This window comes from Tiliqua scincoides, chromosome 2, assembly GCF_035046505.1.
Source record: "Tiliqua scincoides isolate rTilSci1 chromosome 2, rTilSci1.hap2, whole genome shotgun sequence".
NCBI lineage: Eukaryota > Metazoa > Chordata > Lepidosauria > Squamata > Scincidae > Tiliqua > Tiliqua scincoides.
Window position 1 is genome coordinate 247,761,421 of NC_089822.1, and position 15,270 is coordinate 247,776,690.

General features: G+C 47.9%; 3 protein-coding genes across 4 annotated transcripts in view; 1 reads left to right on the top strand and 2 right to left on the bottom strand.

Annotated features, from left to right (window-relative positions):
- The window catches only part of CPNE9 (copine family member 9), a 56,019-nt gene extending 45,616 nt beyond the window's left edge, over nucleotides 1–10,403 (bottom strand). Inside the window, exon 1 of the mRNA XM_066613003.1 lies at nucleotides 10,324–10,403. Within this exon, the coding sequence (XP_066469100.1) occupies nucleotides 10,324–10,403 (80 nt within the window). The remainder of the gene's footprint in view (nucleotides 1–10,323) is intronic.
- A 43-nt stretch (nucleotides 10,404–10,446) lies between these two features.
- On the top strand, nucleotides 10,447–10,998 carry LOC136638979 (putative insulin-like growth factor 2 antisense gene protein). Its single transcript, XM_066613004.1, has one exon. The coding sequence runs from the start codon at nucleotides 10,447–10,449 to the stop codon at nucleotides 10,996–10,998; it is 552 nt and encodes a 183-aa protein (XP_066469101.1).
- A 1,243-nt stretch (nucleotides 10,999–12,241) lies between these two features.
- The window catches only part of MTMR14 (myotubularin related protein 14), a 79,461-nt gene continuing 76,432 nt past the window's right edge, over nucleotides 12,242–15,270 (bottom strand). For both annotated transcript variants that reach the window (XM_066613709.1, XM_066613708.1), the window contains one exon: nucleotides 12,242–12,722. In XM_066613709.1, coding sequence (XP_066469806.1) covers nucleotides 12,545–12,722 — 178 coding nt within the window. In that variant the 3' untranslated portion in view covers nucleotides 12,242–12,544. The remainder of the gene's footprint in view (nucleotides 12,723–15,270) is intronic.

The following is a 15,270-nucleotide window of genomic DNA, read 5'->3' on the forward strand; positions in this document are numbered from 1 at the left end:
AGGAACATTTGCTGTCTTACCTCTGGGCAAGCCTCCACTGCCCCAATGCATCCGCTTGGCTCTGCGCCAACTATTTTGCTGGCCCAGGATTGAGAAGAGTAGAGGAAACAGGGTTAGGATCCTGGCGCACACAGGTGCCACTGGGATCTACCCCTTCCCCCCCTCTGCCTCCCAACCCCCCACCCACCCACTCCCAAGCAATCTGACAGTCTTGAAGGCACAATCAGACTCTTTGCCGAATTGACTTGCTTAGTACTCTGTTTCTGTGGCTTCAGTCACCTATTAGGCCATTGTCATTCCCCCTTTTCAATCTCTGCTTGTCTTTTTCAGTTCTTCAGCATTCAGTCTCTTGGGCCGAAGATTCACAAGGCTGAAGGGCATGAAGCTGGGCTGGGGAGAAGTCCCTTGGAGATGGATGACATCCACTTTCAATCCAATCACGCGCAGCACAGTCTTCCAAGTTCCCTCCATGTCTAGCCTACCCCTTTCCTGGCCTTTGTGTGCTCCTTAACAGCTGCTCAGATCAAATTAACCTGCGAGTGTTTCCACCAAACATCTTCTGTCTGCAGAGCTGTGACTGAGGGTCAGAGGAGTTTTCTTTGTTGCTAAAGGAAGCTGAAATCCACGTTCCCCAGTCTTCCCATTTAGGAATGCATGTCCCATTCTGGGACTAGCAAAAGCTATTGAAAATGAGCCATTTTTATTTCACTATATGTAGACATTTATGCAAAAACATGGAGTTCCTGAAGACTCTGCTGTTCATTCTTGATGAAATACCACCATTCTAGGGGCTCCAGCCCCAAGGCAAACAACTAGTTTTGCTGTACCCTTCCTTCCTTCTTGGACCGGTTTACTGACAGCCTTGTTAGTCTATTGCTTCTAGTCTCTCCAGCACCTCAGCGGAAGTGGTATTGCTGCGAGAGCCAATTATCATGTGGGCCACCTTTCAGCTGTGACTCCTCAGCACAAGTGGCACTGCTGAAAGGGTGGCCTGCTTCCCCAGTGCTGCCCTTTTAGCTGTGCCACTTCTGCCAATGCAGCTCATCAGGAGCTAGATCAAGAGCTTCTGTGAGCCATATCTGTCCCATGGGGTTTATGTTTGACAGCTCTAGTCTAGGCATTTACACAGGCCCCTAGGCAAATTTCTCCGTTTGCCTCTTAACTGAGCTGGATGCTTCTTCTCAAGTAAGGTCCTTTGAAAAGTTTCAGGCGCAGCATCTGAGGGCTCCTGCAGATGACATCACCACTCCTGCTGTAGGAGAAGTCCCAGAGGTCTACATGCCCTTGACTATACCTCTGCCTGAAGCTGCTATTATCCATGGAGAGGAAAACTTATGGACACAATTTTTGTGCTTGTATATCATCTTCTCTGCAACAAGTGCCAGCTTCCCAGGGCTGGGGTGCAATTTGAATTTGGGTCACAGTGCAGGCGGAAGGGGTTAAACGGCACTCTCCCTACAGCTCTGTTCCAGATCTTCCCCCCCCCCCCACACACACCCCACTCATCAGTGCGACTGCTTTTTCCCATTTGGAAAGGCTTTTGCTCAGATCCGCCTGGTCTACCTTTTCTCCAAGACTGTTCTCGCTTGATTATTTGTGCGTCTTGAATACCTTGGGATTGGTTTTCATTTTTGTTTGCTCATAGTTAGTGATCTGGACGTTGTGGTTTTGCTACTTAACAATTAGTTGAAAAGAAGAACTGGGAGCAACTTCACTGAACACAGTGGGTCTTCTAAGTGAGTATGCATAGAAGTTCATGCACATCTTGAGCCACAGGGTCATCTATTTTAACAAGTAAGGCTGAGAGTGAAGACCAAACTTCTTCATCCTTGAGGCTGTTCTAGCATACTACTCCTGTAATAGGGAATTAAAAAGCAAATACCAAAGGCCACCTTCCCTTTGAACATTAGTGGCAGGTTTTTTTTATTAAGTTGTAGGCTATCTTACTGTTCCTTCAGTAGTTCCAAAAGGCCCTTCTGCCAGTGTTTCAGTAAAATGCAAATGTATTTAAATATAATCAAAGGAGCATCTATCTTTTAATCAGTTAATCAGCTGAAGTCCCTTTTATCAGTTGACTGACCTGCCTAGAGAAGGAGCTTGTCACTCACACTACTGTTCTCTCTTAAACCATTCTGAAGCCCTATAAAGTGCTTTAATGCCACATCATCCCCCATGAGCTTCTACAGCCAAGACTTTCAATCTTCATCAAAGGAAGCCTCCCTAAGTCGAGTGGAAACTGTTTACATTTCACCAGTTGTAATTAAAGGATCAGTGGGTGGTATCTTTTTTTCTTCCTGGGACAAACAAAATCAGAGGGAAAAGATCAGGGAGGCCTACCCAGCATTTAGGGCACAGACAAACAGAATTGAGATTCAGGCCCCCAGTATTCAGGCTCCCTGAGCCAGACCAGCATTTAGATCAGGGGTCTCCAAACGTTTTGGCCAGAGGGCCACATCAAATATCTGGTGTGGTGTGGAGGGCCAGAAAAAAATTTAAATATAAAATTTAAATAAATAAATTAGAGATGGAACTTAGATGAGTGAATAAATGAATGAATGGGCTCATTCATTCCATCTCTCTGGCCCTCAGAACACCCCCCAGACACAATCAGAGCACAGTTCTGGTCATGTTCAGTTGCGTGGGCCAGAGGCTTTGAGGGGACAAGAGGTTGGCTGCGGGCCGGAAAGAGGCTTGCTGTGGGTCGCATCTGGCCCCCGGGCCGGGGTTTGGAGACCCCTGATTTAGATGCAGGCAATGCAGATGTGGAGTGTACATGGAGCTCTCCTGTTCACAATGGTGTCACCATCTGTATCAATTGAGGAACCAGGTTCATGCCCACATTTTCCTTTCCTGTTCTCTCTATTGAAACAACCGGCATAGCCTCTGTGCAGGTTTGCTGGTGCAACAGATAGATGGTGAAACAGATAGGGTGGCCAATATATTAACTGGTCCTGCTCCTCTGCGTTAAACAGCAGGATGATCTTTAGTCATCTACGGATGACGATGCTGAACTCCATGTTGTGAAATCTTCGCCTACTGACAGCAGTGGATCAAACTATTATTGAGCACGCAAAAGGCCAGGCAAGTTTCTTGAATCAACTGGCAACCTTATGCATGCATAACCTTATGCATGCATGCATAACCTTTTACAAGCGTGCTCTATGTCACTCTTAGAGAACATGAGATACTGTATTAGAATAGATCATAAGCACAGGAAGTTTTACATCTGCAGATATATCCTTGATATACGTAGAATATTTGTATCATCCAGAGGCCACAGGCGATACACAAATGCAACTGCATGACTGTTAACGGAGGTGCAATATTACACTCATGCCATGTCCCAGATGTTCTCGCTGCGTTGATTTCCAGTTTGCTTCTGGATGAAATTCAAAGTGCTAGTTATGAACTTTAGAGCCCTAAATGGCTAGGAGCCGGGGTCCCTAAAGAACCAGCTTCACCCGTATGAATCCAACCATACCCTAAGTCTGCAGGGGTGGCTCAAAGGGGATTTTCTCAGTCGTAGTTTGCTAGCTATGGAATTTGCTACTCTAGGAGATTTTTCCTTCTTCCTCCTACTTTTCGTTTCATCGCTCTCTGAAAATATGCCTATTTGCTCAGGCTTCTCCAAATTACTTCTAGTTACCGGTTCTTCTCTTGCTCCTACGATGCTTTTATTTTTGTTTAACCCTTCTTTTTAATGTTTTATTGTACAGTACTTTTAAATACGGTATGTTGCTAGCTATCTGGAATCTCTTTGAGACTGAGGCGAGACCTACACGTTTCTAAATAAATAAATAATTGCTGCAAGTTTAATTTGTTTATTAAGGTACAAGAAATGGAGGTTATATCAAGGTAGCTAGCTTGTGTGTTAGAAGTAGAAAATGTCCTCAAAACCTTTTTTGAAAACTGAATGCTTTGGGGTCAAATTTTGGTCTCTAGGGGATTGGGACCTTACAATACTGGGAGCTTTTTCAGTGCCTGAGTATTTCTTAGGAGAAATGTTTTTTTTTGGGGGGGGGGGGTTTCTTTGTTTTTAATTGATGCTTACATCTCTCCTGCTGAGATCAGGAGAATTTAAAAGAACTTTGGTAGAATAATGCCCAAATTACTGTATTAAGTAGGAACAAGTAGTGAATTGACATTCTGCCTCAAGGCTTAAAAGCACCAAATCAAAATTCTGCGCCAAAAAAATCCCAAACCATGCACCAAGGAAATGCTGGATTCTGCATGTGTGTAAGTTATGCAGTTTTCAAGAACCAATTCTCCTGCTGTTGGTCCTAAGCGAAAAAGTTTCCGTTCAGTCCCCAAAGCTTCTCCTTTGATGCAGTGGCATCACTAGGGTTTGCATCACCCAGTGTGGAGGCCGGTGCTTCACCCCCATGATGGACCTCCTCCATGCAATGTGTGGCAACACCCTGGGCAGAGGGTGTGGCAACTGGTTTTTTGGCTATAACTTTTTACAGAATAGAAATATTTTTTTGTGGTTTGTTTCGTTGCATTCTGTATGAAATGTTGCATTGATTGATATATAACATGATGGTACTATTCCTAAAAACTGTGATGTTGACAGTTTTGGCCAGCAGTGGTATCACACACACCCCCCGTGAGCATCACCCGGTGTGGTCCACCCCCCCAGCACCCCCTTAGCGACGCCACTGCCTATAGTGACTGACAGCTCTGAAAAAATGATGAAAGGAATCCCTTTCTGTCCTTAAAATTCCAACATGGAACAGGATAAAAAGTCCCATGGAAGAGAGAGGTCCCATTCCTTAGCTAGCCTCTGGAAATTCTGCTCAGATGTTTTGTTTCCCTGGCATTTCTCACAAGCTTGGAATCAAAGATGTTAAAAGGTGTGTGAAGCAGTTGGTTCTCAGATTGCCAATTCCAGCAGCTCAGTTCTTACATCCCTTCCAAGGCATGGGCAAGAGCTGAATACCTGATGGATTTCTAAAGAATGGAGAGGGCTTCTGACCCCCAGAGTTCAAAAAAGCTCATTGGTGCATGAGAGTCTTGGGGATGGGTTGATGTGTGACAGTAGGACTACTCCTCTTCATCTCACATGTTCTCAAAGAGGAGAGGCAGGAGCTGCTACTCCGCCTATGTCAGACCAAGATGATATGTGGAGCTGAGGAGAGTGGTGGGTGAGATCATCTCTAGACCACTGGAGATGAATGATCTCATCTCCACTGGTGGGCAGGTGGAGGTGGCCACCCCGACCAATCTGCTGCTTGAGGCAACCACCTCAGTTGGCCTCATGGATGGACCAATCCTGCCACATCTTCTTTGTAAATGGGAAATCTTTGTATGCACAGGCTGATCCCCCCCCCCAACTTCGTGAGCTAATGTGCAAAGCCTGCTTTCAAATGATACCAGTAATTTTAAGATTGTAAGGAGAGCTCTGTTTATGAGACTATAAAAGGTCTACTATGTCTAGGATCTTGATACCCACAGTAGCCAGTCAAATAACCCAGGAAAGCCTAGAAGCAGATTATGAAAGCAACAGTCCATTCCTGCCCCAGCAACTGGTATCCAGAGGTATACTTCCCCTAAACCTGGAGCTTCCATATAAACATCCAGACTAATAGCCACTGATATGACTTTTCCACCCCTTAAAGGCTGTCTGAACCAGCAGCCACCACTACATTCCATGGCAGAAAATTCCTTAATTCTGCTTTTAAAGCACTTCAGTCCCTTTGCCTTTCCTGAATTTTTGGCCAAACAATTTCAGTGGACAATAAGTTATAGAATTAGGAAAGGGGAAAAAAATGTTCTCTCTCGCTACTTTGTGGAGAACACATTGGGCTGTGGAGCAGCCACAGTGATGATGACTCCTCATTCCACCAAGCAAGGATAGGGTGGTGGTGGAAAGCTGGCCATTCTTTAATGCTTTTTCTGCAGTGACTGACAGCTCTGGTGGATGAGAGCCCCTCCCCTCCCCTCCCTCAGAATTCCAACAAGCAAAGGGGTCTTCTCTCCATGTGTTCAAGGGAGTGTATGAACCTAAGGGTCTACCCTTAGTGGTGGACAGGTTGATGAAAGTGTCGACCCAATGTGCGGCGGCAGTGAAGAAGGCCAATTCTATGCTTGGGATCATTAGGAAAGGTATTGAGAACAAAATGGCTAGTATTATAATGCCGTTGTACAAATCGATGGTAAGGCCACACCTGGAGTATTGTGTCCAGTTCTGGTCGCCGCATCTCAAAAAGACATAGTGGAAGTGGAAAAGGTGCAAAAGAGAGCGACTAAGATGATTACGGGGCTGGGGCACCTTCCTTATGAGGAAAGGCTACAGCGTTTGGGCCTCTTCAGTCTAGAAAAGAGACGCTTGAGGGGGGACATGATTGAGACATACAAAATTATGCAGGGAATGGACAGAGTGGATAGGGAGATGCTCTTTACACTCTCACATAATACCAGAACCAGGGGACATCCAGTAAAATTGAGTGTTGGGCGGGTTAGGACAGACAAAAGAAAATATTTCTTTACTCAGCGTGTGGTCGGTCTGTGGAACTCCTTGCCACAGGATGTGGTGCTGGCGTCTAGCTTAGACGCCTTTAAAAGGGGATTGGACAAGTTTCTGGAGGAAAAATCCATTATGGGGTACAAGCCATGATGTGTATGCGCAACCTCCTGATTTTAGAAATGGGTTATGTCAGAATGCCAGATGCAGGGGAGGGCACCAGGATGAGGTCTCTTGTTATCTGGTGTGCTCCCTGGGGCATTTGGTGGGCCGCTGTGAGATACAGCAAGCTGGACTAGATGGGCCTATGGCCTGATCCAGTGGGGCTGTTCTTATGTACCAGACACTGAAAACACCCCACAAAGCCCATTACTTCGACTCCTCTGTTGGTCTTGTATGGACCACCACCCTGCTAAATTCTACCTCTGCACCTACAACCAGTGGCTAAATTCTACCCATCCTTGTGAGAGGAAGCCTTAAGGCAGTGGCTACCAGCCTTTAGGAGCCCATGGACTACTAAGGCAAAAAATTGTCATGAACCACATGCAACCTGCCCACCACGTTGCCCACAAAAAATACAATTAAATTTACAATGATTAAAGAAGATTTAGTCGATATTTATTATTTTATAGAGATGATTTGTGGGTTGCTGCTTTTGTTGCCGGCTGCAGCTGTGAGCAGTCTGTTCTCTGCCCTCAAGTGTCTCCTGAATGTGCACAGCCCCCATGGACAACCAGAGAAGGCAGAGAACGAAGGGTGTATTCTCTGGTGATCCATGGGGGTGGGGCACTTGCTCAGCAAGATACTGGAAGTGATCTAGTATTGGCAACCTTCAGTCTCGAAAGACTCTGGTATCGCGCTCTGAAAGGTGGTTCTGGCACAGCGTCTAGTGTGGCTGAAAAGGCCAATCCGGGAGTGACAATCCCTTCCACACCGGGAGCAAGTGCAGTCCGTCCCTGGTCTGTCTCCCTGGCTGTGGGCCTTCCTTCTTTGCCTCTTTGCCTCAGACTGTTGGCCAAGTGTCTCTTCAAACTGGGAAAGGCCATGCTGCACAGCCTGCCTCCTAGCGGGCTGCTCAGAGGCCAGGGTTTCCCACTTGTTGAGGTCCATCCCTAAGGCCTTCAGATCCCTCTTGCAGATGTCCTTGTATCGCAGCTGTGGTGATCAAAGGCAATCTTTTTTTTTTTTCCCTCTGAAACCTCATGAACCACTTCGCAGTGTCTCGTGGACCACAGGTTGGTAACCAGTGCCTTAAGGGGAGACAGTTTGGTCAGGACAGTGGAAAGAGATTCCTCTTTGAAGTTGGAAATCTATGTAACTGTAGCACTTAAAATGCTAGCAAAAAGAAAAAAAAATACTGTATGATGGGGGGGAAAAGAGATATGCCATTTGCAAGTGGATTTTGTAAACCATTTGCAAGTCTGAGTTAGAAGCAACCCCTAAGAGTCACAGTCCAAATGTGAACACCTGCTTTGGGGGCAGCTGACTCTGTAGTCCTTTGACTAAGTGCGCAAATGGACAGGCTGCAAGATGAAGCAAAGGAACAGGAAGGAAGGGGGAAGGAGCACAGTTTACAAACCAATGAGACCTTAGAAAAGCTCCCTAATTACATTAGAACTGTAAGAGATGTCTTCCCGGAATGGATCAAAAATCCATACATTTTGTGGCCAGCTGGATGCCTCCGGGAAGTTAAAAGTAGAGCATGAAGGCCACCGCCTCATTTGTCCCTCCCCATCACTTGGAGTTCAGTGGTATAGTGCTCCTGGACATGGAAGTTCCATGTCGCTTTCATGGATAAGAGGCACAGATTGATAGAATTTCCATGCATTTATCCTCCTTGGTATGACATTCTCTGCCCTATGCCTGGCTCTACCAGGGGAAAAACTCTGGCACTTTAACAAGGATACAACTTCATTTCATGGCAGTTCGAAATGTCCCTTCTGTTCATCGTGGGGCAAAGATTGCTGCTTTTCTCCCTAGCAAAGTGGGTGGATGTCTATTGCCTGTGGTAACCACTCTCCTCTCCCTGGCTGAGGAAGAAGGCTTCTTTTCTCTGTCCATTCAGGTCTATTTTTAAACACAGCCTCCAGGGCCTAGGATTGATTGGCTACAGGCATTGCTGCGGTAGAAGCCTTTCCCCGGTAGCTCAGGTTCCCCTCTTCTCCCTAGTCCCCCCCCCACCTCTCTAGCTATGCTTACAACCAACCTCCTATCATCAGGTCCTTACAGTGAAGGAAAAGGCTTTCTCTCCACCCCTGTTGCCCTCCTCCCAAATATTTATCTGCTTGTGCTCAGTGAATCTAAAATATGACAGCACATTATTATTTTTTTCTTCTTCAAATTCTGCAGCCAGACCAAAAAACCCCAAGGGCGTATTTTTGCTGTGAGACTAAATTACGCAAATTGAACATATTTGCAAATAATTTACTGTGGAGTTGTGTTTGGAAGGGAGGGGGCTTTTCTATGAAAGTGACACAGAGTTGTAATGATGGGAAAGCCCCTACATTCTGACTGTCATAAGTTTCACTGAGTAGCTCTCTCTCTCATTGCTAGGGCTGTAGCAGAAACGGGTAACACTTTTCCACACTTTTCTCTGTCACCATGAGTGCTAGTAACTTGGTTTTCTAACTTGGAATTCTGCCGAACATACTAGACTTTGCAGTGAGATTGGGTCTATACATGTTCTCAGTAACTGGTACATGGCAAACTCAAGCCAAGCTTTAATAGAATCAGACTGATCTGGAAGCGCATGAGGATTCTAAGAAGCCAATTTCCAAAACAAGTGTGTGATTCCCCCCTCCCCCCCCCAGAGTTCTTCAACACCCTTTCTTCATATACACAAGGTCTGGTTGAGGAAAGGAGCTGTGATCTGGTTCTTCCCAACCCTGTACATCAAGCTCACCTGTGCAAATTCAGCACTGCGTGCATTTGGATGCTTATGACGTGAACGTAATCACAAACATGGGTGCATATAGCCATGTTTAAGAAACATAAACAATATTCCAAAGGAAACATCCGGAGCAAAAGACTGCATGGAAAGCACTCTCCAACACGTGCGTTTCCAAAAGGTGACACACACTCCCAAACATCGTATGTACGCATTTGAAAACAAATGCTTTATGAGCCTTTTCACACTCACAAGGATACTTGTAAACATCAGACTGAAATGGCACCTATGACTACAAAAAATGTTTCACACACTTGTGAATCACAAACAGTGCAAACACCGAATGGGCCATGCAGTGCAACCCTGGGCATTTTTACTCAGAAGTACATCTCATTGCATTCAACTGGTCATGCTCCTGAGAGCGCAATTCTATGCTTTTCTACTCAAAAGTAAGTCCCGTTGACTTCAATGGAGCTTACTCTCAGGAAAGGGTGCATAGGATTGCAACCTGATTGCCTTTGGGGCTACAGCCTAAATTTTGTATACATGCCAATGTTCATGCCAATGACACACATAGAGCTGACAAGTACTGGGCGGGCACACACACAAACGAGGGACTCATGCGTAGCCCAAAGGAGTGCCCGCAACGGTGTACCTGCCCCTCACCCAGACTGGCACCCATTCACCCGGAGCATGAAATGCACAAGCTATAGGGTGATTTTTGTGCGTGTGCCTTGTATACCTGGCTAGCCACACAGGGCTCTTGGGCCACCAGAATACACTTTGTAGAAGTGCCCTGGAGCTCCCCCCAGCACTGTTGACCATCACACAAGCTCCACCACCAACAGGGTGGCAAGGCGGGGGTGCCCCTCTCTGGTCTCCTGGTCCTGAGGACTCTAGGGGGGTTGTGCTGCCCGAGCAGCCCTGAGGATAGTTGGTCCGTCTCTCCCCCCCCCCAAGCGCGCCCCCTCACCTGCAGGACACCGTGAGCTCCACCTTGGTGGCGGGCACTCTGGAGGGCGCCGGCTCGTCCAGGTCCCCCTGAGACGCCATCCCCGCTGGACTCAGGCGCTAAGGGCAGAGCGGGGCGCGCTCCATGGGAGGCAGCACCGACGGCGCGCAGCAACCTCCCCGCCTGGCTCCGTCCGCGCCCGCTCCAGCGGCAGCACGTGTGGATGCCGGGGGAGGAACCCGAGTGCGAGGAGGGGCCGCGCGCTCTCCAGCCCTTCCCGGGCCGTCCCCAGGGGGCGCCCCGCGCTGCGCCGGCCCGGGAGCTGTCCAAGGTGCTGAACGCAGCTCGCCTTCGCCGCGCGGAGCCTGCTCCGCTCCACGCAGCTCCGCCCAGGCAGAGGGGCCGGAGGGGGGCAGCCCCCTCTCCGCGAAGCGGGTCAGTTCAAAAGCTCTGCCGCTTTTCGGAGGCGTGGGTTGGGGCTGGCCTATTTATAGACCCGGAGAGGAAGGCGGAGGAGCCGCGCTGCGCCTCCCCCGGGCTCGCTGCCCGGCCAGCCGCCCCCCGACGCCGCCGGCAGGGAAGGCAGCAAACGGAGCCCGAGTCACTTCGGACCTGCGCTTCCCGCGCTCCAGGCTGCGCGGTGCATGGGCGACAGGACCCCGGCGTTTCCCCAGGCTTGCCCACCCGAGCCCTTAGAGGCTGGCAAGGACTCGTTAGGGGGCAGGGCTCTGCTCCTGAAAGGGAAGTAAGAAAGGGGTTTTCTTGCCCCAGCAAGGCAAGAGAAAGCCCTGCCCCATAAGCCAGGCCTACCCCCCTTTCCACGCTGGGACAGGCAAGCCTCTTTGACTCCACCTGTAGCTCATTAATTTAGCTTCCAAGTGCCCCCTTTATTTTTTTAAGAGCACCTCTCTTGAGTATAAGGCCTATTCAAGAACAGCTAAAAGTCAAGATTACAGCAAGCTAGTGTTTGTTTTTTTTAATTCCTTATAAAAAAGGTTTCCTGCCCCTCTAAACTGCCTTGGCTAAAGCTAAAGGAGCAATCCAATGGCCAGAAAGACAGTCTATAAATACCAGTATCATTAGTTTCCTTTCTTAATTTCTCCCTCATCCCACCAATGATGAGGATAAGTTACTCTCCATTTTTTTAATCCTGCCTTTCCGGCAAGGATAGGTGGCAGGTGTTGTTCTCACTCAAACTCCAACCGTTTTCTCACAACAAACCTGACGGGGGAAATGCTAGCTCCATCTCACCACTCAGAGTTTAGCAGCTCCTTCTACCCATCCTTTCCCCTCCCCCAAGAAGATTTGGAAGATTCAATAGCTGTTTCAAGGAGTTTGCACCCTGCAGAAGCTCTTGCCCCAAACAACCAGGAATGATTGGAGATCATTCACTGGTTGATCATGATCTCCACTCTGCTTCAGCCCCACCTAGTTTCGCGACTACAACAGCCAGACCTTGTGACAAAACAAACAGAATTAAGTAGCTTAAACTTTGTCCACAAATCTGAAACTTTTGTGGCTTTAGGCAAAAGAATCGCTCATCCCTAACCTTCAAACAGCTATTCTCTTCTCTTCAAATGCAAAGCAGGTTGTGCCAGGGAATGTCTTCAGTCTAGGATCCCCACCTCATTAAGAATCACTGTTTAAGCCACAAAATGTGCAAGTTTCTAAATCTCATTCTCTTTACCAAGTTTCTAATTCTCATTACCATTCTCTTACTGGTGGTAAGGCTGTGGTGGGTACATATGTCACTGGCAAGGCATGAGATTTCAGAAGGCAGGACAACAGCTGGTTAAGATTACCAGGGGCAGGAGAGGCACTCACCACTTTCTATCGACTAGTAAAATGTATTAAGAAGATCATTTATTCAGGTCAGAAAAAAAATTGAGAGAACACAACAGAAATACAACCATGAAAATGAGAGAACCAGAGGTTGGGGTGTTTTGACACATTTTTACTGTGATGATTTGTCAGAGCTAACCAAGTCCTGCATGATTGGGAGGGGGCTGTAAACCCCAGCTTCCAGCAGAAGCCAGCCCAGTCCTAGGGGGTTGAGGCTGTGCCCACAGTCAGTCAAGATGGACCTTGAAGAGCTGGCAGTCTCGGCAGTGTAGCCGGCAGCATCCAGAAGATGGTGTGGCCAGAGACTCTGGCCCAGCCCGGAGGCTGGCACTTAGGTGCCCATGGCTTTTAGGTTCCTTCACTTTTCGGACTAGAAAGCAATGCAGACAGGCTGGAGGGGTCAAAGGATGCCACTTCCTCTCAGTCCAACGCCGCGGGCAAACTGCTCCAGAAGGCCACCAATGGCTCCCGAGGGGCTGGGCGACACAGACTTCAGGCCCACGGTGCTGTTGTAGGCAGCCAAGAATGCCGAACGCACTTCTTCCAGGCGGGACTCCCGCTCAGTCACGGTCACCAGACTGTAAAATCAATCATATTAAATACTGTTTATATGGACATCTTATGATGTTCAAAGAGCTTCAATTATAGTCTTGACCATGACCTCGTAAACCATGTCAGTATCATATCTTGTGGGATTTGGGGAGGAATGGCACTGCAAGGGACCCTGTCTTACACAAGGTCTTCTAGCAGGGACGAGATCTGAACCAAGGACAACTGGGTTCACACAGCTCACTCAGCCTTTTAGTCACTAGCTCTCGAGTTACAAATGAGACACAGGACTCCAACTATGCAACTAGAAGGGCAAATGTACATTTCATAGCACTCCCTTTTGCGAAACAAACAGGAAGGGACCCTACTGCATGCCCCCCCCCAACATACACACAAGCTCTGATGCAGAAGACGTCCCCATTCTTTGTCTTTTGTGCTTAGTTACAGAAAAAGAACCTCTCTCTGAAGCCTACTGGTTGAAGTAGAAAGCAGCTAAATAGGTAGACCTAAATTTTAATGCAAATTTTATTGTGATGCAATAGATTTACACTGTGGTTTTTAGTAGTGGGTTTTTGTTGTTTTTTTTAAAGTAAGCCATTTTGAGCTTTCTTCTTGATTAGAAAGGCAGGGAAAATGTTTCCTAATAAGAGGGACAGTGCCTCAAGTGGGCTTCCTGGCTGAGGGGTTTTACAGCACCATGACTGACAGAGCCTACCTGCTCACTGCAACTGCTTCAGAGGCTGCCTGAACTCTTGCACTCCCATGCCCTGCTGCCTCAAGTCCCGCCCCAGTCCCGCCCCTGCACTGCTGGGCTTTCTTGGTTCAAGAGAGCAGGCACATGGCAACAAGGAAGGCCTTAACCATGCTGTTGGTTAGTGCTTGGGGGGGGGGGGGGAGAGAAAAAAAACCCTATTGAAACCGCAGCCCTGAAAGGCCACCATGGTCAAGTCTGCCTGAAGGTAGAATTCTCATCTGCTTGGTGCTAACATTTGAAGAACCCTGAATGATACATGACACTTGTTACAGGAAGAGGAATTCTGTCTCTCCAGTCTTTGCTCCACCCATCACCTCTTCTTGTTGCTCAAAAAGGGAAGCCTGAAATCAAATTTGTTCCAGAAAAAAATGAAGGCTGTGCGATAGGCCCCCTCCTCACTTACACCCCACCATGCAGTTTGGCTAGAGTTGCTTGGTTTCCCTCTCTTTCCTGAAGCCCGCTGCAGAGAGGGGGGCGGGGAGGGGGGGGAGAAAGCCACAAGCTGCACCCAAGTCGAAGTGCTTTTGGGAGAACGCCTTCTGGCCAAGAGCTTCCATGTTAGTAACACTCCTCCAGCTTCATTATTCGGCCAGCTTCCTGCCGCTTTGTCCACTCCTCCTCAGCTGGCTTCCCCCTCCCACAGAACCCATGCTGAGAGCCCTATTTCCCAAAGACAGGAAGAAGGGAACCCCCAAGGATTTCCAGTAGTGGCTGAAGATATTCCCCCACCTGCTCTCTAACTTCCATTCTGTGGCAGAGCGGAGGGACAAGAGAAATGCTTCACATAGAGCAGACCAAGGCATCCCTTGTGACCTGCCTCTTCTCTCCATCTGATTTATGTACTGTTGGGGTGGGGGTGGGGGGGAGAGAAGAGAGGAAAGAGGCAAACAAGACATTCCCGATGAGAGCAGCGCTAAGGGAGATTACAGTTCAAAGGCAGCTGTTCCAAGCATCTTAAGGAAAACAAATCTTTGTGGTGCGTGCAGGCATCTCTTCCCTCCCTTCCCCCTCCCCCTGTCAAAGAGAATAAGACATCCCTTCAAAAAGGTCATCCCAAGGGCACGGCACAAACCTGCCCATCAGGAATTCCCTTTCATCTCCCCAGGGCTTTGCAAGCTCGGAACTGGCACCATTAATTTGAATGGAAGTGTCAGAAAAACCACCCACCGCCATCAGCTTTAAGTCCGGAAAGAGCAGCAGCAAGAGAATATGGCGGGAGGCTTGGATTTAAAAAAAAAACCCAACAAAACAGAAAGACAGCCAACTGGGGCTTCTGATATCTTGCCTGCCTGGCAAATGAAAGAGGCGGGAGGAACTGACAGGACGGAAGCAACCACCCCCATCTCCCCACCACCTCATGGCTGCAACTTTGCTTGTCTATGGAACTCCCCAACACAAGACCAAACTTTGAAAGCTTCAAAACAAGACTCTGCGTCTGAAGGAAAATTCATAAATAATAAATTTAGAAATCAAAATGGCAATGATCTTGTCTCCCACCAATAGTTGGGGGGGCATAGCTCAATGGCATAGAACATGCTTCACAGGCAGAAGGCCCCTAGTTCAATCCCTGGCATCTGCCAGTTGTGCAAGGAAAACCTCTGGAGAGCAGCTCCCAGGCTGCATTAACAATACTGTCCTAGATAGACCAATGGTCTTAATTCACCAAGGCAGCTTCATATATTCAACAGGAAGGCCCAGAATCTACACACTGTTCATATTTTTAGCCTTCCTTTAAAAATGGGAACTTCCATGCGAAAAACTTTGTGCAAGATGAAGGCCAAGAATTGCAAAGGCAATAAACTGAGTGGGATGTGCTTCTGAGT

Coding starts and splice junctions, on each gene's coding strand:
- LOC136638979 (XM_066613004.1), top strand. CDS start 10,447: ATGGGAGGCAGCACCGACGGCGCGCAGCAACCTCCCCGCCTGGCTCCG.